The sequence below is a fragment of the Puma concolor genome, chromosome A1, assembly GCF_028749965.1.
Source record: "Puma concolor isolate L17-30 chromosome A1, mPumCon1.1.hap2, whole genome shotgun sequence".
Taxonomy (NCBI): Eukaryota; Metazoa; Chordata; class Mammalia; order Carnivora; family Felidae; genus Puma; species Puma concolor.
The window spans coordinates 135,816,319-135,842,316 of NC_141667.1; the positions used below are offsets into that span (position 1 = coordinate 135,816,319).

The 25,998-nt window shown below is 40.1% G+C and overlaps 1 protein-coding gene and 1 long non-coding RNA gene across 4 annotated transcripts in view; one reads left to right on the top strand and one right to left on the bottom strand.

The window, feature by feature from the left end:
• Positions 1 to 25,319, bottom strand: part of PRRC1 (proline rich coiled-coil 1) — a 36,707-nt gene extending 11,388 nt beyond the window's left edge. The window contains exons 1-7 of one of the 3 annotated variants that reach the window (XM_086704976.1): positions 25,177 to 25,319; positions 20,054 to 20,178; positions 19,025 to 19,408; positions 16,749 to 16,909; positions 14,261 to 14,363; positions 10,119 to 10,282; positions 4,253 to 4,356 (exon numbers count right to left, since the gene is read on the bottom strand). In XM_086704976.1, coding sequence (XP_086561102.1) covers positions 4,253 to 4,356; positions 10,119 to 10,282; positions 14,261 to 14,363; positions 16,749 to 16,909; positions 19,025 to 19,408; positions 20,054 to 20,156 — 1,019 coding nt within the window. In that variant the 5' untranslated portion in view covers positions 20,157 to 20,178; positions 25,177 to 25,319. Of the gene's footprint in view, positions 1 to 4,252; positions 4,357 to 10,118; positions 10,283 to 14,260; positions 14,364 to 16,748; positions 16,910 to 19,024; positions 19,409 to 20,053; positions 20,179 to 24,528; positions 24,551 to 24,963; positions 25,090 to 25,176 lie in introns of those variants that run through there. The other 2 variants (XM_025924495.2, XM_086704993.1) reach the window with 2 other exon arrangements.
• On the top strand, positions 374 to 5,437 carry LOC147584491 (uncharacterized). Its single transcript, XR_015250442.1, has 2 exons — positions 374 to 922; positions 4,810 to 5,437. It is a non-coding gene; the product is annotated as an uncharacterized LOC147584491 (long non-coding RNA).
• Positions 25,320 to 25,998: the final 679 nt, after the last annotated feature.

Sequence of the window (25,998 nt, forward strand, 5' to 3'; positions counted from 1 at the left end):
GTCGCCCTCTCTATGCCCCTCCCCTGCTTGTGCTCTCTCTCTCAAAACTAAACACTTAAAAAATCATTAGGAAGAAAAAAAGGCATTTATAGTACTGCATTCTATCAGAGAAAAGCTGTGTAAGTGGATCTGTGCAGTTCCAATCTATGCTTTTCACGAGTCAACTGTTTTTTTTTTTTTCAACGTTTATTTATTTTGGGGACAGAGCATGAACGGGGGAGGGGCAGAGAGAGAGGGAGACACAGAATCGGAAACAGGCTCCGAGCCATCAGCCCAGAGCCCGACGCGGGGCTCGAACTCACGGACCGCGAGATCGTGACCTGGCTGAAGTCGGACGCTTAACCGACTGCGCCACCCAGGCGCCCCAAGTCAACTGTTTTCCTATCCCTAATCTTCCTAAACGCCACTGTACTGGTTAAAAGGTAATTGGTAGGAAAAATGCCACAGCTAGCTACAATGGGGCAGTTTATGGCAGACCAATGCTCCCAATGAAAAGGTGGACGAGGTATGTAAACCCTATATGTAACCAAATTCAAGAGCTGTAAAAGCCAGGAGGGCAAAATGGAGTAACGCTCTGGATGGGGAAAACCTTCAAAGTGAGGTGAAGACTTTCAGTTGGACCTAAGTACCACCTAACCTTAATTCAGCAACTCGACTAGAAGTGAAGGAAGCTCATTCATTAAGTCCATAGCATCTCCCAAGCAGTGGGGAAATTGTTAGACTTTTCTCTGGGGTGGGAGGTGCTCAGGACCTGTGACAATGCAGACAAGCTGGCATGCCACCTCAGTGAGCCCTGGCCCCTAGGACACACACACCAGCTCAAGCCATTTTGTGAAGGTGATGCCAGCATGGTATGCCCTGGGAACCTCCCAAGACTCCAAACACACATCTACACAAAGCCACGCCTTCAAGACTGAGAAAGGTAGGTGTTTTTGCCTAAATCACAAACTCCTATGCTTCAAACAAGAAAAAACTTAGAGCTACACAATCTAACGGATAAAGAGTTCAAAGTAATGGTCACAAAAATGCTCACTGGACTGGAGTGCGTAAACTCAAAACATAAAAAAGAACTAACCAGAGTTAAATACAATAACTGAAATGTCAGACTAGAAAGAAGAACAGATCTGTGATCTGGAAGAGAGGGTATCATAAAGCAAAGAGGCTGAAAAGCAGAAAGAAAAAAAAATGAAGATACATAAAAGTGATCTCTGGAATAATACTAAGCATACTAACACTAGCAGGGTAGGGGTCCCAGAAGAGAGAGAAAGGAGCAAATCCTTCCCTGACCTGGGGAAAGAAATAAATACCCAGGTCAAAGAATCACAGCCCAAAGTAAGATGAACCCAAGGAGGTCCACATAAAAAACATAAATAAGATGTCAAAAAATAAGACCGAAAATCCTGAAGACATCAAGAGGTAAAAAACCAGTTATATACAAGGGAAACCTCATAAAGCTCTCGGATTTCTCCACACAAACTTTGCAGAAAAGAAGGAAGGGGCATTATAATCACAGTGGAGGAAAAAAAAAAGCCTACAGTCATGACTATTCTACCGGGCAAGGGTAAGTAGTTCATTACCACTAACCCAGGCTTGTAAGAAATGTCACAGACATGGGGCGCCTGGGTGGCGCAGTCGGTTAAGCGTCCGACTTCAGCCAGGTCACGATCTCGCGGTCCGTGAGTTCGAGCCCCGCGTCGGGCTCTGGGCTGATGGCTCGGAGCCTGGAGCCTGTTTCCGATTCTGTGTCTCCCTCTCTCTCTGCCCCTCCCCCGTTCATGCTCTGTCTCTCTCTGTCCCAAAAATAAAAAAAAAAAAAGTTGAAAAAAGAAATGTCACAGACTTGGGGCGCCTGGGTGGCTCAGTCGGTTAAGGGTCCGACTTCACCTCAGGTCATGATCGCACAGTCCGTGAGCTCGAGCCCCGCGTCGGGCTCTGTGCTGACAGCTCGGAGCCTGGAGCCTGCTTCAGATTCTGTGTCTCCCTCTCTCTGACCCTCCCCCATTCATGCTCTGTCTCTCTCTGTCTCAAAAATAAATAAACATTTAAAAAAAATTAAAAAAAAAAAAAAAGAAATGTCACAGACTTTTCTAAGAAGCAAAGGCCACAGAGATAACACTATAAAGGAAAAAAATTTACGGGTAAAAGCAAACACACAGCAAAGGGAGTAGATCAATCACTTATACAACTGCAAAGGTTAAAAGGCAAAAGTAGTAAAACCATATTTACATTAATTAAGGGATTCACGGTAAGATGTAAAATACGACATACAGAAAGGGTGGAGGGATGAGTAAAAATGGAGTTTTTGATTGGCATAAGTTAAGAGACCGTTAACAGACTGCTATATAGGTAAGGTGTTATATAGAAACCTTATGGTAACTACAAACCCAAAACCTCTAATAGATAAAAAAAATAAGGCTACGTATAACACAACAGAAAGTCATCGGTCATAATGAAAGAACGACACAACTACAAAACAATAAAATGTCTAAATGCTCCAATCAAAAGACATAGGGTGACTACATAAAAAAACAAGATGCATTTATATGTGGCCTAAAGGAGACTCACGTCATACCTAAAGACACATATAGACTTTTAAGTCTCTATGTCTTTTTTTTTTTTTTTTTTTTAATTTTTTTTTTCAACGTTTTTTATTTATTTTTGGGACAGAGAGAGACAGAGCATGAACGGGGGAGGGGCAGAGAGAGAGGGAGACACAGCATCGGAAACAGGCTCCAGGCTCCGAGCCATCAGCCCAGAGCCTGACGCGGGGCTCGAACTCACGGACCGCGAGATCGTGACCTGGCTGAAGTCGGACGCTTAACCGACTGCGCCACCCAGGCGCCCCTCTATGTCTTTTTTAAATAAAAAAAAATTCCACGCAAATGGACGTGAAAGAAACCAAAAAAAACTGGGGGAACAATACTTAAACCAGACAGACTTTAAAACAGACGGTAATGAGAAACAAAGAAGGGCAAAGAAACTGTATTTCAAACAATATATATTACCAAGCTATACTCATCAAAACAGTATGGTATTGGCATAAAAACAGACACACATCAATGCAACAAAATAGCTGACAAACCTACACACCTGGTCAATTAAAATTAATTTACGACAAAAGACCCAAGAATATACAATGGGGAAAGGAGAGTCTATAGGATAAATGGCGCTGGGGAAACTAGACTACTGACACCATACACAAAAACTCAAATGGATTTAAGACTCGAACTTAAGACCTAAAGCCATAAAACTCCTAGAAAACAAGAGGGAGTAAAGTGCTTGCTATCAGTCTTGGTGGTGATTTTTTAGATTGGACACCAAAAGCAATGGCAACAAAACCAAAAATGATTCAGTGGGACTGTATCAAACTAAAAAGGTTCTACAGAGCAAAGGAAACCATCAACGAAATGAAAAGGCAACCTACTGAATGGGAAAAATCATTTACAAATCCTTTATCTCGGAAGGTATTAACATACAAATATATTAAAAACTTCAAGAGCACAAAAACCAAATGATTAAAAAATGGGCAGAGGCTCTAAATAGTTTTCCAAAGACAATACAGATGGCCAACATGTACATGAAAAGGTGCTCAAAACCACAATGAGATCTCACCTTACATCTATCGGTATGGCTATAACCACAAGTCAAAAAAATAAGTGTTGGCAGAGATGTAGAGAAAAATCCCTTGATGAGAATGTAAACTGGTACAGCAGTATGAAAACAAGATGGAGGTTCCTCAAAAAATTCAAGCATATGATCCGTCAATTCCGAGTATTTATCTGACGGAAATGAAAACTAACTTGAAGAGATAGATGCACCCCTCACCAATGTTCACTGCAACAGCATTTACAATTACCAAAACATGGAAGCAACCTAAGCACGTCAGTGGAAGAATGAAGAAATTGTGGTATACACACACACACAAACACACTATTCAGCCATGAACAAAGAAGGAGAGTCTAAAGGAAATAAGTCAGAGAAAACAAATACTGCATGATCTCACTTATATATGGAATAAAAAAAAAACTCACAAAGAATAGACTGATGGTTAGCAGTGGGGGGGGTGGTTAAAATGGGTGAAGGAGGTTAACAGGTATCAACTTTCAGTCATGAAATAAGTCAGGATAAAATATATAGCACGGTGACTATAGTTAATACTGTACTGTGTATCTGAAAAATGCTAAGAGTAGATTGCGAAAGTTCTCATTACAAGAAAAAAAAATTTTTAATTATGTTAAAAGAAGCCTCTTACTTGTCAGGTAGCAATTCTGCGATGAAGTTTTCTACTGACACAGCAATCTGTTTTTCATGGATCACTCCAGTTCGACGCAAACTATCTATCCGTTCCTGGGCACCCTGAATGACAACGGCACAGGTTAGAAGCCATTTCAAGTTACTCAGTATTCTATATACTAATTCATGGTTACATAAGTAATATATACATCTACACCAAACACACCTATATACCCACTGCATATATCCAAAGAATACAGAAGTATAAACAGTACACGAGTCCAATCATGTTCTCCTCCATATTAACATTTACAGAGCACTTTCCATATACACTATTACTTTGGTTGTTACTATAAAATGGATTATTTTTACAGTAATGTTCTAATTGGTACTAATTGTACTAATATGAAACTGTGTGCTACTTCTTAATGTTGATCTGTCAAGAGGATATCTTACTGATAAATCTTTTTTTAGTCCTAGTAGTTTTTATTCAATATGCTCTTGAGTTACCTAGGTAGGCAATCCTATCAACAGTAAATGTTTTTCCCTCTTTGTTCTTATTTCCTTTAAATATAGCCTTAAAATAAGCACCAAAATGACGGTTGATGTATTTTTAACTGCAAATGGATATACTGCACCAAGATTTATTCAGGAAAATGCCATTTATGCAACAAAACTGAGGGGCTGACAATGCTACATAACTCAATATCATCAATACATATCTTACGATACAAAACTACAAGTTTACAATAAGGTTGCTGTTTACCTACTTTCATCTTAATTACTTCATAAACAGTGATAAGGGAAGTGACAGGAAATGTCTAAAAAGTTAGACAAATGTGTTCTAATTTTTAATAAAACTTGCCATGGAGAATACATTAACCTATTTTTACTATGGGTAACAGAGCTAAGTAGTGATTAAGAAAAAGTGGTCAATGCTTATCAAATGAAAGTTTAAAAGCAAGAGCACTTCTAGAGACAACTGAACTGATTTTAGAGACAACAGAAATAAAGTGATAACTGCAAGAAAATGGGTAAATCAATTTAAGACATTAGCTTATAAAGATGGATGAAAGAATGAACGAAACTGTAATAGTATCAAGACTGTATTTTTGCTTACTCTTATCTCTCCAGTACCTCACATAGTGTCGAACGACATGAAAAAATAAAGGAAGAAGGGTTTCTTAAAAAATTTTATCACTCATGTTAATCTTAATAGTGTAAATTTTCTAGTAACAGTGAATGAGGAGGCACCTATTGGATATGAAAGAAAACCTAAGAGATGTTATACTGGAAAATGTAAATTTGCCCCAGTTATTCCTCCCAAGAGGAAGTTAGTTATGGTTAAATTCTGATTATGAATAAGTTTAAATAAATGTTATTTTACTGTTAACTCAGTAAAAACTATTAGGAGATTCAGCCCTCTTTGAAGAAGGTATCTCAGCTATGCACAACAAAATATTCCTAGATTTAACGCTTTCAGGAAAATAAACTTGTTCATTTTTTTACTATCCTACCACATAGGGGTTTGTATTTCACAAGGAACACAAAGAGAGGGTTATATGTGCCTCTCTTCTCCCCTGACGTTAAGTATGGCATCTTCTGGAGTCACAAAGACACTTTAAGCAGAGCCCCCATCCATGTTTTGAGAACACATTTTAACTTCATTTTCAGAAGTGTAAGGAATCAAGAATTAGGTACTTTTGAGGCCACAATGAAGTAATGATCTCAAATGGAAGCAATCCACAAAAAGGCCACCAGAGCTTACTGTGTACTCTTAAGAGCTTCTACTAAGCAATTTGGTTTAATCAAAATTCCATACTTCTAAAATGCATGTGGATTTTTATCTGTATCTGTTGAACAGAAGTTATAAAACAGTGGTCATAACTATCATTGGCTTTTCCATACAATTAATGGTTGGCATACATGCTTCAGAAGCTTCCTCATTTTAATTACGGCAGGTTTATTTCCTGAAACACTCTCGTGTGCTTAAAGGAAAACTTGGATTTAGCTGAGAAAAGTCATTTAATTAAAATCTGATGGAGAGTAAAAAATCTGTGTTGAAATTTTAAATTCTAGGATTCTACATTACTTTTCTTCTCATTAGCTCCCTCTGCTGTTTGTGGGGAAAAAATAGTTGATAAATTTATGAAGGATTTTCCTATGTATCAGTTTCTGTGAATTTTGATTTTAAGCTTCTTATTATTATGGAAAAGAAATCTGTATGTCTGAAGGGAAAAAAAACAATAATAAAAATGAATCTGTCAAACACTAGAAAAATCACAACATACTGAGCTATTATCTATTAATATTATCTAAAAGATGAAGCTTTTCTTGCAGAAAAAAATTTCCATAAGCCTTTCAAAAACAGCACCTAATGATTTTAAGTATCTTCTTTTGAGACAGAGCGAGCACGAACAGGGGAGGGACAGAGACAGAACCCCACGCAGCTCTACACTGTTAGCACAGAGCCTGATGCAGGGCTTGAACTCTCATGAGAGAACCAGGAAATCATGACCTGAGCCGAAAACAAAACTTGGCTGCTTAACTGATGAAACCACCCAGGCACCCCAATTTTAAATCTCTTCTGTGTAATAATATTTGACATAACAAAATATTTCAGACCCATGTTTTAAAAACCATGAAATTTTGAGTTATAGTCCAAATATCACAAGGTGATTTATCTTCAAAAATTATTAATGACCTATCGAGCTGAGAACTCTGTCGGTCCTTTTTCAGTATTGATGAGAACAAACAAGATTTTACTTCATCATTATGTCATTTGTAGTCCCAACACTGAACACAGTAATTTGAACCGTCCCTTCAAATGACACTCCAGAGCATTTTATGTTCTGGGGCAATGTACCATATGAACATTTAGTGGGGAGGAGGTAGGTCTCATTTCCCAAAGGGAAAGAACAGAGCCTCTCAAAGGCTGAAGCTGAATTCCTTAAAGCTCTTGGGCTCTCCTGAGACCCTGCAAAATGTTTGTGTCTCCACAGAGGTACTTCTAGACCAGTCTTAAGACCACTGTGTGACTGTGGAGGTACAATCAAGGGATAGTGATGGGTGGGGGGCAGCTAGAGTGCTCTTAAGTGAGCTTAAAAAATGTCTACTCTTCTCATGAAACCGATAGGACGTTAAACCAAAACTGAAAGCAGATCCCACAATGAAAATGTCTTGTGTATCAGACTGCTTACTTGAGAAAATTAATAATTTTAAAAAACATACCCTAGAATTTTTAGTTCTGATGTTTGCAGTTCAGACATCTTGATAAAACTGTTAGATACTCACTTTGAAAAGCACCAAGCACTTTAAGAGTTCACATCTCTGAACCAAACCAAAATTCCTACTCCTGAGGAACTTAATTCTTGTGGGGACACATTCCGAAACACGAATACAAAACAAAATGACACAGTGTATCAGAAGGTGCTGAGAACCACAGAAATAAAATGCAGGACAAAACAAGGCAGTCAGGACAAGCCTTGCCGTGCAGGCAAGATGTGCGTGAAGACTTAAAGGTTTAAAGAGCCTGCCAAGCACATATTGGAGGGAAGAACGTCCCAGAAAGAGGAAAGACCTAGTGAAAAGGCCCTACAAAGACAAGCAGGCCAGGCAAGTATGAAGAGCAGCAAGGAAGCCACTGTGACTGGCATGAGTGAGTGAGGGGACGACCAGGAGTTGTAGCACCGAGAGAAGAAACAAAAGGCCACGTCAGCCAAACTGTGAGGGGCCGTGGAAGCCACTTAAGGAACGTGGGCTTACGATGAGTGAAATATAAAGTGCTGAAAAAGAGAGTGATGTGCTCTGATGTATGATATGAAAGGATTATCTGGCCACTCTGCTGAGAATGACCTAGAGGACTACAAGGTCATTACCCTGTCAGGGTAACCGTAACAGCTGGATGGCCTAGTCAGAGAGGATGGCAAGATTCCAGCAAGGCACTGCAGTGGCGGTAGAGACGCGAGAAGTCAAATGCTGGCTGGACACACCATGAAGGCAGGACGAACAAGATTTCTTCATAAACTGAACATGGGGAAAGAAAGAAGGGTGACTCCAACATTTCTCACTGGGGAAGATGGAAAGATAGTGCTGCCATCAATCAAGAGAGATGGAGAAGGCTAGGGGCAGACTGGGAGGAAAGAAAAGCAGGTGGATGTTTGAGGCACTCAAGTTAAGATGTTGAGAAGGCAACTTTTACATAAATCTAGTTTACATGAGAGGTCTGTGCTAGAGACAGAAATCTGAAACTGTCAGCACACAGATGGCATTTAAAGCCATAGGACACCATGAGCTCACCAAGGGAGGGAATATAGATAAAGACAAAATCATCAGAGGGAACCAACAAAGGAAGCACAGGGGAATGAACAAATAGTGAGGTGGGGGAAAAACATGTGGAACCCCAGAAGTGAAAAAAACATTAAAAAAGCCTAAGTGTCTCAAAAGCTACAGACGGGTAAAACCAGATGGAGACCACTGGTGACCTGGACAGCATTCTCTGTGGGGTCAGAGATACAGGATTAGCAACTCTTTGGAGAAGTTTTGCTGCAAAAAGAAGCACAAAATAATAAAAAATTAAGGTGATAGATGATGAGTTAAATGAGATAAAAAATTTTGTTAAAATTTCTTTGGTTTATTTAAGGTGAGAAAAATATTTGCATGCTAATGACCTGTTCAGTATTCATTTGCTCTTGCACGTCTATATGCTGGTGGTAAAAAAATGTATGAGAGAAAGGATAGGATTCTTGGAATTTTAATGTTTGAGCGAGAGACAGACAGAGCATGAGTAGGGGAGGGGCAGAGAGAGAGGGAGACAGATTCCGAAGCAGGTTCCAGGCTCCGAGCTGTCAGCACAGAGCCCGACGTGGAGCTCGAACCCACAAATCATGAGATCATGACCTGAGCAGAAGTCGGACGCTCAATCGGCTGAGCCACCCAGGCGCCCCCGGATTCTTGGAACTTGAATCCTCGCTAGCTTAACAAAACCAGCTCTAGTTCACGGGGAAGTGGACAGGTTTTACACAGATATAGGACAAGGTTTTGAACTGTAACAGGCCAGAAGACCAACTATAAAATTTAAATGGTGGTGTGAGTATGCAGTGGTGTGAAATTTCTCTTTAAAACAAGTCATTCTATCATCTGCCCCTGCTACAAACTTGATCACAAGATCCTCTTCCTTCATTATGGAAAAAATAAGACCGCGTCTTCCTTTTGATATTAGTGCTAATGAGATTTTAAAAGTTTCTATACACTGAGGAGACCCTGAAAAACTCTGGTTAAATACAGGTATTATACCTATAAGGTAGGTGCCAGGTAGTCAGGTCTTTAAGACAAAGGAATTAAAAGGATGGAGAAGAGGAAGAATCAAGGCAAGGAAGCTAAGAAAAGCTTTCCAGATGACTGCTAAGTCCCTTCACCAAGTACAAGGCAAAAGGGACATTTGTAGGGTCAATCGAGATAGCACCTGCCTACTGGCACCCCATTAATAGTCGGGAAACTTTCAAATATATTAGACTTCCCCAAACCAGGAAGAAATACATAAGTATAAAGTATTATTTACAGTGAAGTAATAAAAAGCTTAAAGAATTCAAGAGATACTATAATTTCAGTATAAAATGATAAATTACATGCTAACACTGGGTTAAGATCTCTCTTAGCACTAACTATTCTTTGTGTTCTCGACGTGTTTCCTCCCGTCCCATCATCGAAACCTACCCTTTCTTTAAAGTAAAACTACACAACGGTTGTCTAATTAAAAACCAAGATGATCAATATTTCAGAATGTAAAAAGCCAGTAGCACCATAAAGACCAAAGGATTACTATCAGAATTCTGAAAAAATTAGCTTCCAGTTTCTATATACTGAAAAAGTTTTCTATTACTCACTTTTAACCCAGCTGCATACCCGACCGGCTGTGGGGCAATATTGGACTGTCCAGCTTCCCCTATCACCACAGCTAAGCCAAAGACCTCCTGGAAGGCATCTCGGACGGCGGCAACTTTCACTTCTTTATTCGAGGTCACTACGATATCCAGTTCACCTCCAGATTCTACCAAGACAAGAAAAAAATTTCAACTTCAGATTAATGGAATTGTCCTAATTATTGTCATATGCCAACATTACATAATTATTACTAAGCTCACAAAATAATGCAAGACACAGATTATCAACTTCTTTATAGGCTGAGGAAGCTAAGACTGATAAGACCTTGCCAACAGTAACATAACAATTTTGCGATGATGTCAGGATGCAAACCTACGTCTCTCACACTCCGAAATCCTCTTTCACTACACCATCTGCTCTATCAGACACACTTTCACCCTCTAATCTAACAGCATCTTATTCCAAGTGTTTGGACGCAAACTACCAACTTTTCCTGACTTTTAAAAATGAGCATTTAATGCATTACCTGAGAGAGTCTAATCTGCAGGCGGGAGATACTGCATACCTTCTCAATGTTCTGAGCATCTCATCTGCCACAAATAGAGCACAACAGTTGTTTTCCTATGAAATGCTGTTCCAGGGTATATTAGTAGATCCCCTTAAAACAGCCATTTTGTGATCAAACAAGCTTGAGAGATGCTCTACACATTTCTCTCTTAGAAATCCACAGGGAGGGGCGCCTGGGTGGCTCAGTCGGTTGAGCGACTGACTTCAGCTCAGGTCATGATCTCACGGTTTGTGAGTTCAAGCCCCGCGTCGGGCTCTGTGCTGCCAGCTAAGTGCCTGGAGCCTGCTTCTGATGCTGTCTCTCCCTCTCTCTTTGACCCTCCCCCACTCATGCTCTGTCTCTCTCTGCCTCAGAAATAAACATTAAAAAAAAAATTTTTTTTTAAAGAAATCCACAGGGAACATTAAGAGTCTCAGAAAACCAACAGTTAAAATTCATGGCTTTAACCCAGTACTTTCCATACTTTCCATCTGTTCATGGACTACTTATTTAGCGTCTAATGACAGCTCCTACAAGGTCTTCCAGAGATGTCAATTTGGGAAATAATGTTTTAACAGCTATGAAAAAAGTTTAATTTTCTATTATGTTGCTCTATTAATTTCACAAGATTTCATTTTCTGGTAAGATTACACTTTGGATAAAACACATTGCCATTTTTAAGACTGCAAATCACAATGGTTTTCCTGCTTTCAGTTAACAAAGACACACACCTGTTATGCGTAAACTTCTGATACCATGAGGATGATGGAGTTCCAAGTCCTTCAACTAACTGAGCGATCACAGAAATTAAATACGTGGCTTGTGGAACCCAAGTTACACATTTAGGGTATGTTACAGAAAATGAAAATGAAGGCTGTTATTGACAATAAGGAATGTGTCAGAGTTGTAAAAAAATTCTGCACTCAACAAGGGCTGCCATGAAACGTACTTTTTATCTAGAAAAGTTTACATGGTGAGTCAACTTTTTTATCCTACGTCTCCATCATTAGAAGAAAAAAACAGCATATGCCATAAATAAATGGGTTATCTAGCTATAAATTGTACATCTATTATTGTCCTAATATGCAAGCATATAAGGAAATGGAAGTACCAACACATATAAAACTTGAAATCTAAAAAGGCAAAGAGCAATATGAAATAAAAATTCTGAAACAGTTTTAATACATCACTTCTAAAAACGGTGTTCCATTTACACAGGGTAATTTGATAAATACACCTAATTATTTTTTTAAAACCCCAATCTAACATTTTGTGACATACTGAGTTCAAAGACCTATTTCTAAGCACTGCATACTTTGCCACCTGGCGTTAATGGCTGTCACGAATCAAATACAAAGATCAAGAAAGCGGTTTGTATTGTAAAATATTTTGCCCCAGAGACAATGTTATGGCATGCCCTAATAAACATCTTGTGGAACAGCTGAAAATATTTTCAAAACATCTGGGCTTTTTATCATGAATCTTTCTTCCTATTTAATAGGATGATCCACAGATCCCATCTGTACTAGAGTTTCTTAAGTTACTAAAACCTAAAAGCATTGAGTCTCATAGGAGAGAACAAATACACTTTTTTTCCTAACTTTTTCTCCATGTGGCACCTATCTCTTGACTCTAGCTGAGTACCATTCGATTAAACTTCAGCTCAAAAGGCTTCTCAGCCTTTTTTTGATGAGCAGTGCCACCTTTAATAACGACGAGGAAAGTAATTTTAAGAATTCAGGAAGCTAAATTGTGTTAAAATCCATTTCTAATACTCTTGTGCCTTCTTGATACAAATGAAACTGTAATGATTTCTAGAATATTTCCGTAAATTTTTTTTTTTTGAATTTTGTTAGAATGGTCTTGCTTTCACCGTCACTAAAAAGTTGGCTTTTGGGGCGCCTGGGTGGCGCAGTCAGTTAAGCGTCCGACTTCAGCCAGGTCACGATCTCGCGGTCCGTGAGTTCGAGCCCCGCGTCGGGCTCTGGGCTGATGGCTCGGAGCCTGGAGCCTGTTTCCGATTCTGTGTCTCCCTCTCTCTCTGCCCCTCCCCCGTTCATGCTCTGTCTCTCTCTGTCCCAAAAATAAATAAACTTTAAAAAAAAAAAAAAAAAGTTGGCTTTTTCACATCAGTTTTACTGCTTTTTATAGTTAACTGATTAAGACTATATATTACGTTACGATATTTGCTGGGAGACAATTTATTTGATATTTTCCCCTGCAACCCGACCCCTTTCGTTTTCTGCCTTTTTCATGATGCCACGCAGACCACTGGCCTGAAAAAAAGCCCAGGATGTGAGTCCTGACTTGATTAGCTTTGTCACCTCAGGGCAGTCAATGAGCTTGTTTTTTCACGGAAAAACATTTGCCACCTCAGGGGGCTTGTTGTTATGGTAAAATAACTGCTTTCACAGTCTAACACAGTACCTGTTAAAATAGCAAGAGCTTCAAAGATACTAACTGCTTTCCTTCCCTCATTCAAAACATGAGCTTGTGAAGAATATATATGATGCATTAATTATGTCAAACTTGATTATTATGAATACGTGAAATCAGTATCTATGACAGGGTCCAATTTCTAAATCCTCTGGCAGTTACAAACACAAAGAACAATTCAGCTGATTTAATACTTGCTTCAATTTTCTATTTCCAGAGAAGCAAGTGGCTAAGTGTAAAAACAAATTGAACATGGGTTCAATCTAGCTCCACCAAATTGTATACGACCTACGATAATAATCTCTCCTAACCGAGGTTCTTCATCTCCAACTTGAAGCAAATACTTACCCTGCAGAGGTCTTATGACAAGTACTGCCTGGCAGAGCAACCACTTAATAAAGGATACTCATTCCAATTAGGTCCTGTCCTTTGACATTTACTAGCCAACCACCAAATATCAAGACTCCTGAAAGCTACTAACTTTTCCCTTGCTACTCAAAATCTCTATTCAAGTACCTGGTGCATGGCTCTGGCTTTTAAGTTGTTATCTTTAATAGAATTACTAATAATTGGTCACTGATCCTGCTAACGATTATGCTTGTTCACATATTAGAACATGTACCTTCAAAATTAAACAGCATGGAACATGTATGTCTATGTCATCTGTCTGGAGAATTCTTGGTAATGGGGATTCAAAGGTGGTTAAAATAACTTCCCCAACAGACCTGGTAATCAGACATTATTAGTAAATAGATCAACTCCCTCTAAAAATATTCCCAGGGTAAGCACAATCACTTAATTAAAACAGATGAAGTGGAGAATTATCAAAACCAAATATAAACAAAGCATCATTTCAAACGTCAACAGTGAATAAAATACAATTCGCACAAAATACCAACCACATTTACAATTAAAATACACTAACTGCGATTAAACTATACTATACGAATTCATATGGGTTTTACTCCTCCCAAAGTTGATTCTGTGGAGTTTTCAAAATGTATCTGTGACTAAGAAAAAGTTAAGATTGCCAACGCTAAGACTTATAATCAAGAACATAAGATCTCCAATGATTACAAGACTATGGGTCACAGTGAGTGGCTGACAAAGGCATATACTTTAAAACCATACGGCAGACGCAGCTCTATCTTAAGTACATACTGATATACGGAGCCATGCCAGGGTCCAACGTCGTAATCATACTTTCTACCGAATGTTTTGTTTTGTCAAGCACAGATTTCACCATGGGATTTCCGGCCACACCCTGCACAAGACAAAGTAATATATAAATGCCCATTCTAACTACAGAACACCTGACGGTGGAAGAAAACTTTTTTGAAGTTTCTGATACATGGTAGACCTGTGATTTTGTAAAATGTAAGAAAAACATGGTTATAGCAATGTCAAATTGCTGTTAAGATTTCAAAATGCTTACCCTCAATTTCTCTTCTTATCGCAGACCCACAGCAGTCTACAGACCACACTGGCCTGTATATCCACATGTGTATGTATTCATTTTGTGGATGTATATATTCATACGTATTCATTTGAGACACACACACACGATCATTTTGTACATATTCTTATTGCATTTCATTTCCACTTATTTATATGAAAGACTATGCAAAACTTATCCATTAAGGTCCCAAATAAAAACTGTAATGAGATGTCTCCATAAACTCATACTTGATTCCCTAACCAAAAAATAAAAATAGTAATGTTTCTCACCCTTATTCCCCACAAGTTACCTATTAATATGTATTACTCCGCTATGTTCTACTAACGTTTCTTTTTTCCTGCTTCTTGTTTGTTGCGTTCATCCCCAAATTCTCTCTTTTAACCCAGACCCATTCCTCTGAATTCTTACAACCACACCATTAAGCAGAAGGAACTAGGTCTGAGTATTCCCTTCTTATGCTATACTTCTCCCGTGGTAAGAGACTTCTAGGGAGAAGTGCCTCCTGAGATGGCATCTGACTAGCAGGCTTTTCCAATCTACCACTGAACTAACTGGAATCAGAAAAAAGTTGAGTTCATAACACATGCTATTAACAAAGGAAACTAGTAGTAATCCCTATATAAGGAAAAACCTTTAGAAAAATACCATCCCTGTGTAACATAAAGCTCAAATGTAGTAAATAAGTTAGCTACTTAGCAATTTAAAAATATGTTTAATATATAATTAAATTGTAGCCAAACTCTCCGCAGAATACTGGGAGAAACTCTGTCAGAGTGATTCCAAAATTCATTAAGAGAAATAAATGCAGAAGACTAGTAAAAAAAAATTCTTAAGAGAAACCTGCAAACTTATAAAATTAAATACTGATAAATCACTGCAAAAGCAGGCACTTGGAAATGACCTTTCTATCTTACTCATCAATGAATATTCCTAATCTCCCTGAGCACAGAATCAACTTTCAATAAATAATAGTATAATAATAAACAGAGTTAATAATAATCGAAATAGTGAGGTACTATTGCAGGGGCAGGCCAAACAGTGGAAGAGAAACAAGTCCAGAAAATGACATTAACACACAGTTGCGTAATTAAAATAAAGATGACTATCAAAACACTGGGATACGATGTGGCCAGAGTCGAGTAAGTGGTCAGAAAAAAATTAAGTCTGACTTCTACTTCATGTAATAAAGTATCAGCAACAATAAACTGGTGGGTATAAAAAAAATGAAACCATAAAAGAATTAGAAGAAATCACAGAAAAACATTCATGATATATCGTGTTGGTAAAAGGTCATTTTTAACATTAAAAAATTAAAAAAAACATAACACTGATATGAAGAACTTCTGCAAATTTAGATTTTGTGTCAAAAAAGGATAATATAATTTAAATGTATGATAAAAATAGAGAAAACTGCAACATACGATGGCATATAATAAAACATTCTTACTACATTAGGAGCTCTTATGAATTTTTGTTCAGAGACGAAAAATCATCCCAATTCAAAAATGGGCAAAGAAAAGGACTAGAGACTTAAGAAAAAAAAATACGATGGCAAAAAAAAATCACATGAAAAAAATGTTCAAATCTGGTAACGAAGAAATGCAAATTAAAACAAGGTATGTGTTTTGTTTATCAAATCAGAAAAAGTTGTATTTCAAATTCATAATCAGTGCTGACAAATGAAAAATGCTGGGACAGTCAGACATTCACTCTGTTCACGCTGACATTCATCAGAAATTAACCTCAACAAAACAGAGATGAGCACAAATATCTGCCTACAAGCATGCTCATCACAGCTGTATTATAAGAATTACAATTGAGAATACTAAAGTCCATTAGCAAAATATGGGAAATAAACGCCACGGCATGAAGGGCAAAGCAGCCATAAAGAAAATTTCTGAAGAATGTTTATCGCTTGGAAGATGGTCCTGATATGTGCTACATAAGGACAAACGAGACACAAAATAGTGTCCACGTGTCACTACCCCATTTTGACTTTAATTTTAGAAAAGATCTACACAGATAAGCACATAAAAAAGATGGAGAGAAACTATAAAAACTGGTCATAAGACTAAAAAGAATTTTTACTTTTCCTTATATCATTTTGTTCTTTAAAAATTATTCTAATGGCCATCTAATAATTTTAGAATTAAAAAGTTCAGCCTAGTTTTTACACTAAATACCCCTTACCTTAATAAAACCCCAGAGTCCGCCAGCAGATGCTTCATCCTGACCTCTACCAACTCTGGGATCTTCTTGTTCCTCTGGAAAAGTAATGGCTGATGTGGTTCCAGGTCCCTGTGCCAGAGATGACAAACTGGCTTGCTGAGTAATGGGAGTCGGCAAAATACCTAGTAAATGGTAAAAATTTCTAATATGTGTAATTTATTTCATAAACTATTTCCTGTAAAAAGATGTATGAGATGAGTAGCTCAAAACAGCTTCAATAATGTGAATATATACTCAGGCATTTCTTTTTTTTTTTAATTTTTTTAATGTTTATTTATTTTTGAGAGAGACAGAATGAGCCAGGGAGGGGCAGAGACAGAAGGGGGGTAGGGGGACAGAGGATGGGAAGCAGGTTCTGCAGTCAGCATGGAGACTGAGGTGGGGCTTGAACTCACAAACCGCGAGATCATAACCTGAGCCGAAGTCCGACGCTTAACGAATTGAGCCACCAAGGCACCCCTATACTCAGGCATTTCAGGACTGAGTTATGTACTCCAAGAATCACCTAAATATTTATAAAATACAAATGAAACAAGGTTCCAAAGAACAAATTTCCTTCCCTTTCTGTAGACATTTTTATGAAGTGTCCCGAAAATGGACCAAATGTATATCAAAAAGTACTTCCTATTGGTCCTATTTAGCACTTAGATGTGGGCAGCTATAATTCCAATCCCTTTAATGCATAAAATTAATTGACGTGAGCACCCAAGCCTATCATATAAAAGAATATGACAATAAGTACGTATTCCATGTGCTCTACTTGAACTCAAAATAGAAAATTCACACATTCATGGACTAAGTATTATACTGTACTAAAAATTCTGTTTTTAAAGGTAGATAAGCAGAAACCTTGGTAATAAACATCACAAAAAAAGTAGCTTCTTTTTGTAAAAGGAGAAGTAACAGGCAGAAGATGACAAGGCTGAAGTTTGGATACTGGTTTTCAAAAACCATTCAGGGAAGACAAAAAAGTAGGCATAACCAACTTAGAAAAGGAAAATGGCCCAACACCACAAACTTAAGGTATACATGAGCTTTTATTTGGTTCTAAATTTTTACCTGGCTAATTAAAACTATTTCCTGAACCATTCTGCCCATATAACCTTTCATGTAAAGCTTTAAGAAACTCTAGAATTTCACCCTGGTATTTCTCTGTAGGAGAAACTGCACTTCGTATACTAAACATGTACATTTTACAACATATTAACTTTAGCATTTACTAAGTTAACAACAGCTTTATTTCGATAGTTTAAATGTCAATGGGGCACCTGGGTGGCTCAGTTAGTTGGGCATCCGACTTCAGCTCAGGTCATGATCTCATGGTTCGTGGGTTAGAGCCCTGAGTCCAGCTCTGTGCTGGTGGCTAGGAGCCTGGGGCCTGCTTCAGATTCTGTGTCTCCCCCTCTCTCTGTCCCTCCCCGCTCATGCTCCGTGTCTCTCTCAAAGATAAATAAACATTAAAAAAAATTTTTTAAAGAAAAAAAAAAGTCAAAACATGAGAACATTCCAGAGCTTAAAGAAAGGAGCTAAAAATAATGCAGCAAGAAACAACAAAGTTAAAAAAAAAAAAATAATACAGAGACAGTGCTGAGGCGAAAGTGAAATGGTACAACTGCTTTGGAAAAGTCTAGCATTTTCTCAAAGCCAGCAATTCCGTGCCTAGGTATACACCCAAGAGACATGAAAACATGTCCTCATGAAAACTTCTACACCAATGTTCATAAAAGCAGTATGCATAACACCAAAAAGTAGAAACAAAACAAAGTTCATCAACTGATGAAATAAAACGTGGAAGGAATATCCATACGACAAACAACAGAGTACAGAAACATGCTACATATGCTAAGTGAAAGAATCCTGTCACAAAAGCCACACACTGCATGATTCTATTTATATGAAATGTCCAAAATAGGCAAATTCATAGAGGCAGAAGGCAGATGAATGCTTCCTTCGGGCTGTGAACGTTGAGAGCAAGTCAGGAGTGACTGCTAAGAGCAATGGGGCTTCTTTTCGGGGGGGGCAGGGGGGACGGTGTGATTAAAAGGTTCTAAAACTGATGATGGCGATGGTTGCAGGACTCTGTAAAAACTGACAACCACTGAATTGTATATTTTAAAGGGGTGAATTATATGGTATGTAAGTTATTTCTCAATAGAACAGTTATTAAAAAACAGCAACCACATACTTAAACATTACCTACAGCCATTTAATTCAAAGTATCAGTAAGAGAGGATTACCTGTGACGGGAGGTGCAGAGAACGACGGCATCAGGGGTGTCTGAGGAGCTCTTCCCGCATGTCCCCTTGTAATGTCATAAGCCGCCCCAACAGAAAACCCCGATGTGGGAGGACCAGAAGAGGGTGCAGGTAAGAGCGTGTTTGGGGCAGAAGATGGAGGAGGAAAGTGGGACAGAGCAGGGCTAGTGAAGGCGGCAGCAGGTGCTGGCGAACCTGGAGGTGGCACGGAGGCAGCAAGCGCTGGGACAGAAGGGACGGGTGAAGGCGGCACCAAGGGTGCAGAGGGCCTCACGGGAGGGAGGGGCGGCTGGGGGGTGGCATACACGTGCGGCGGCAAGGGTTGTATGGAGGACACATTTGGAGAAGAAAAGGAACCACTTGCAGCTAAAAAAACAGGTGGGGAGGGGAAAAAAAACAGAAGACTGAAAATGCTTTCGCTTGATTTTCAAAGTATCTTATCACATTTTTCTTGCAAAATCTAACACATTAACAAGCAAACCATAACTGAGTATTTAAAATGTACAATTTGAATTACACAACAAATATGACTGAGTGCAAATGACTTTCAACTCCCTTAAGTAAAAGAGGCAGCCATATATAATTAAGTTACAGTCCCATTCATAAGCAGATCTTTGTGTTTTCATTCATTTTGGATGTATTTTTAATAAAATAGAGCTGTTTTTCACCACTGCTAACTTCAGCATAAAAACCTACATACTGGCTGAAAAATTTTGGCCAGAAAGTTAATCATCAGACCCACAGAACATGAGACAAAACCAATACGTGCTTCTTAGGATATTTTTATAAGAAGATGATTTAATATAGTCAGTATAAATACAAAGAACAAAACTTGACCCAAAGCAAAACATAACGTTTTCTACCTGCGGGCTTAAATAAGAAAGGCTCCTTCCTTTCATCCTGGCAAAGATCACAAGAGTTGTAAATATGTAGTCTTCTAATTGACTCTGAGAAAAGTTAAGTGTCTTCACCGCCCTCCAGACACACTAGACACTCGACAGCTTCATGTACCTGAAGGAAGGGGGGTTGAAGACACAGCAGCCGCGGCTGGTCCTGCAGGATGTGGAGGAGGAGTCCCTGGCGGGGTGGTCTCTATTCCGCTCTCTTCCATCATTTTTCTTCAGTTATGGTTTACTGTAAAGATATAAAATTGTAATAAATATTACACGGTAATCAAGTGTACTTCTAGAGAATAATTTTAGAAAATAATCAAGAGACAGAGATCTGTCTTTGCTATTTATAATGCCATTTATTTCTACATAAAGGATCTGTCAAAATTCCTAGGAAAACAGTCTGTGCTTATGTTTAATATACACATAATATGGGACATTTTCATATACTATACTTTGTAATTAGGAAATAATTTGATGTTAACTAATTACCCCAAAACTTCAAACAGTAAATTACTAATTTTCTATCACATGAATGCACATAAGTCTTATATCTAGATTCCAGTCACTGTTACATTTAAATTAAAAATGAATTTTTTAAGCATTAAGTATTACTCAGTATTTTTTGAGGGGGAGGGGACAGAATCTTAAACAGGCTCACACCTAGCCTGGAGCCCGACACAGGGCTCATTCCCACTACCCTGAGATCATGACCTGAGCTGAAATCCAGAGTTGGACACTTAACCGACTGAGCCACCCAGGTGCTCCTATTATTAAATATTCTTAACATTACTTCTCTCCCCATAGCGTATTATGTGGGCTACTTCTGTTAACATGAAAATAAAACTGAAATGTGCTCCATTCCCAGTATCTCTAGTTCACATCTTAAGTCATCTTTAGTAACTGTGAAATGATATGTTTCATGTACTGGAAACATTAACTTCGGCAAAAATGTTATACAGTAACTAAAGAGCAGGTCTGGGGCGCCTGGGTGACTCAGGCAGTTAGGCTGTCCGGCTTCGGCTCATGTCATGATCTCACGGCTTATGAGTTTGAGCCCCGCATCGGGTTCTGTGCTGACAGCTCAGAGCCTGGAGCCTCTTCAGGTTCTGTGTCTTTCTCTCTCTCTCTCTCTCTCTGCCCCTCCCCTGCTCACACTCTGTCTCTCTCAAAAATAAACATTAAAAAAAAATTTTTTTTTAAAAAAGAGCAGGTCCTAAGACAATAATGAAGTACAAAATATGGGAAAACTTCCTTAAAAATGACAAATTTCCAAGCTTGTCTCAAATATAAAATCAAAACTTCCAAATAAAACTTCAGAATTTGCTTTCGATGTTTTTATTCATTTAACAAATATTCAGTGAAAGTCAACTGTTTGCCAAGCATTGTACTGGTGCCTGTGGACATACAATGTATGCAGAAACAAACAGGATACATACAGTCCAGTAGGAGAGACAATAAAATAATACCACCCATGTGCAATGAACTGAATTATGTGCTCCATGGGTAAGAACACAGTCTTGAGAGGAATAGGATTCTGAGTTGAAAGGGAGGAAAGACAATCACATATAAGCAGAGATCTGAAAGATATATAGAATTAAGCAAGGGAAAAGAACTAAGTAAGGAGAGGAGATTCCAGACAAAGTGAAAATACAGGAGGTAAACAAGCCCTGTAAAGGCGGGGGACAAGACAAGTTCAAGAAAATCCATGTGCATCGAACAGAAAAGAAGAATGAAGACTGGAGACACAGGCAACAGCCCACACTGGGGTGAACCTTATACACCAGGTCAAGGAGTTGGGGTTTTTAAGAACAGAAAATCATCGTACAGCATTCAAGCTGGAGATGAAATCTGTCTTCTGTTTTAACTTTTTAAAAGAAGTTTTAGAGGCACCTGGGTGGCTCCAGAGGTTAATCGGCGACTTCGGCTCAGGTCAGGACCACAAGGCTTGTGGGTTAGAGCCCCACACTGGGCTCTGTGGTCACAGCTCAGAGCCTGGATCTGCTTTGAATTCTGTGTCTCCCTCTCTCTCTCTCAAAAATAAATAAGCCTTAAAAATTTTTTTTTAATTAGATTCAAAGAAAGATGCAAAATAGACCAGAGTTCTTGGACTACCCTACACTCAGCTTCTCCAGCAACAGCATCCTACCTAACTGCGGTACAGTGATTAAACCCAGAAAATTAACATTGGTTCAATACTAGTAACTACAGATTTTATTTGCATTTTCACCTGTGTGTATGTTTGTGTGTGTAGTTCTATGAAGTTTCATCATCTGCAAAGACTCATGTAACCAACACACAATCAGGTTACAGAACTGTTCTATTACCCTAAAGAAACTCCCTCAGAGTGTTCCTTTGTCGCATCCGCCCACTAACCATAAGCCGTGGCAACCGACTGTTCTCTATCATTTTCTCATTTCATGAAATGTTACCTAAATAGAATCATACAGCATACGTTTTGAGATCAGCCTTTTTTTTTTTTTTCCTCAGCATAATGCTCTGGAGATCCATCCAAGTTGTTGGCTCTATCACTAGGTAGGTTTTTTTAACTGCTGAACAGTATTCCATTTTATAGATGTGCCACAGTTTAGCTACTGGTCTGCTGAAGGATGTATTTAAAGCTAATTCCAGCTTTTGCCAATTCATATTTGTGTCCTAAGTATGAAAACATTCCTTTGACCACAGTATGCAGACAGGGACACGGGACAGTCAGAGTAAATGCAGAGAGACTATTAAGAAGGATAGAAGTGGTTCATATAAAACTGGTAACACTCTAGACAAGTGGCTCTCACGTGCAGGAGGAAAAGAGGATAATCCTGCCTCTCACGGTCATTTGCCAACGTCTGAAGACCTTTGTGGTTGTCAGAACTAGAGGGACTACTATCATCTAGTAGGTCAAGGCTAGAGATACCACTAAAGATCCTACAATGCACAAGACAGCCCTCACAAGAAAGAATTATCCAGCCCCAAATAGCAAAAGTGCCAAAGGTGAGAAGCTCTGGCCTAGACACATGTGATGATACGGGGGAGAGAGGAGAGTAGGTCGACTGAAGAACTGGATATGGGGCAGTGGCAGGAAGAGGCATGACTTGCACAACTGCATAGATGTCTACACCATTCACGAAGACAGGGATACAGGAAGAGGTCAAGGTATTTGTATGACGTCTTCTTTCTTGGGAAGGGGGCATTGTGCAGTGTTTAATACTGGACACGTCGAGTTTCAGCTCCTTGAAACACCCAAATAGAGACATGTGACTTGCTCTGAGGTTTCAAAGTAAGTGGGGGTGGGGATGTCTTCAGTTTACTGATAGCCTCTAAAGTCACGTTCTGGAATGAGGTTACCTAAGAGAATACCATGAAAAAAGAAGATGACCCCATCAGTCCTTGAAAAATAGTCTGGCAGAAAGAAGATGAGCTTACTGAGAAGAGGGAGACAACCAAAAAGAAGAAAACCAAGAGACCATAGTGTCCAAAAGCTAAAGAAGAGTTTCAAGGTGGGAACAGGCAGCAATATCAAATGCTGTGGAAATGCCAAATACGATGACTGATGTCTGAAAAATTCAATGGCTTGCCCAAACGAAGATATGAACACAGTGACAGCGATTTCCATGCAGAGTGGGGCTAGAAGGCAATTTCAACCACTATGAGTAGAAGGTGAGGCAGAAATACACACTTTCAAAAAGTATGGTTGTGAACCTACAGGAAACATCTATGTCATTAAGAAGGAATGGGGATCAGGGAGGCAAAATCCTTTCATTCAGTACCCATACACCTAAGGGCAATAACCTTGAACACAAATGGCCTTGTGGGGACTTTATCACTCCCTGCGAAAGCTACCTCTTTTCATCTCCCCATTTTCTGTTGGTCATTCAGTCTCCTCCCACAGGTGCTGCCAAATCCTTACACTGGCTGGTGGAAGTCAGGTTTAAAGATAATCTTGATCCATAACACTAACGAATGTGTTGGCAAAATGACCTGTGCAATGAAAACAATCTATAACCTGCAATAAAAGGTCAATTTTTTTCAGTCTTTAAAAGATACCCTATTTAAGAAACAGCTTAATGACAATATTGGATAAATGTTGTGTGCATAAACATGAACCCTTCTAAAGAAAAGCTATCGTGACAACAGTGAAATGTCAAAGTTGATAAAGGTTTTAGTGCAGAAGTCTCAGCGTAAGAAGTATTATTAATGTATTAACATTAAAGAAAGTGATGAAAATGGCTTAGAAAAATTGAGCCCTCAGGCTTTGGCCAGACCCTCCTCTTCCAATTTGCTTCCCATCAGAGTTTTCTGTTAAAAAGTGAATGCCTACTTATTAGAATACAATAAAAGAAATGGAATAATGCAGCTTTGATGATAAAAGCACTAAAAGCCATTATTGATGTTTTACTAGCGCAAAAAACGGTCTCCACTAACAGACAAAACAGTGCCAAAGCAGGATGTGAGTTTTGCCTTTGCATTCTCAGTTGTGAGGCCAAAAGAAACTTCCATAAACGTTAAGTGAATGAAATAACGGCCCTACAGGAGAAAGGCTGGAATGCCAAAATGTGTCACTTTCGCGGGAATGTACACGGTGCCTCTCAAAGTACCTACTTTGAAATGCAGAAATGGATATATCGCTCGGCCAATCTAGAAGAGGAGCTTTCCTGCAAACTTGCCTAAAGACTTGGCTCCAGGGAGGAACAAAGAGACAGCAGAAGGCAAACATCCTCTGGAAAGGGGCTCGGGCCGACTGGAGAAACCTAGGGAAAACAAGCTACTTCCCAAGGGCGGGCCCGGGGTGTGCACCCCAGAGCCGAGAGAAGGCCGAAGCTGCCGAAATCCTGTTCCTGGAGGCAGCGGCCTCCCCGCAGGCTCTGCCACGTCTCCAGGCTGGGCTGGGCCGGCCTAAGGTCAGCGGGCGCCTGCCGCCGGTCCCGCTCCCACATTCAGCGCTCTGGAAGGCGGAGCCAAACGGCCAGGGGCGCCAGTCTGGGTCGGCGCCCCGGAGCGCAGGGCCGGCACAAGACCCACACAACCCGCACTCACAGGGCTGAGCGCGGCAGGGACTGCTGGCCTGGGCGAAGCACGCTCGCACAGCTTACGCCCGGACTCGACGACAGCAGGGCTCCGACGCGACCCTAACCATCTCCCGGCGCCGGCCGGCCCGCCCACCCGGCAGGGACTGCGCCCGTAGGCGCCCGCATCCCATCCCCCCGCCCGCAAGCACCCCCGTCGCTGCCAGGCTGACGCTCACCTGCGGGGGGGGGGCCCGACAGAGCGTCTGCGTGGCAGTTGAAAAGCGCGGGACGTGGAGTTCGGGGTGCTAAGAGTAAAGCTCGGAGACCACGAAGACGCCGGCCGGAGCTCAGCGCCGCGCGTCCCCGCCTCCAAGATGGCCACCGGAGGCGCACGCCCCTGCGGCTGCCACGTCGACCGCGCGTCGCCCCGCCCCGCGCGTCGCCCCGCCCCGTCCGCTGGGAGCCCGGTCTCTCCTCGCCCCACCCCTCCCCCCGCCCGCCCAGCCCGAGGACGCTAGTCAAACCCGTCTGAGTACCTCCGACCTAAGGTGCTGCTGCCGCGGGGTCTCGGCGCGTTCCCCCCAGAAACGTTCTTCTGTAGCACGGTCATGCTTTCCACTCCACATCCCCGCACCCGAGAACGGCACTCTCGTTACCAGGTGTAGCTCCCTTTATCCTGTGCCGTGGCTGCCCACGGGATGGAGATGAGCCAGCCAAGATCGTCTAGTCCAGTCCCCACCTGCAAGCAGGACCCCGCTTCACAAACGGGGGACTTGCATATTTACAAAGATTTCCAGATAACAGCAGTGGCTTGCATCCTGAGGAAGAGACAGCGGGCGGGTAAAAGGTAGCAGCTACTGTTACATTTTCCTCAACCACAGTACGTGTACATTATTTTTTCTTTTTAATTGAAAAACCCAAGACAAAGATTATCAACCTTCTTAACCTTATGTGCCTCACTTAAAACAATACTTGAAACAGTTTTGGCTCCATAATGTACATTAAATAAATAAGCGAATGGCGTGCAGTGGAGGAAAATAAGGGATTTGAAATCACAAGTCTG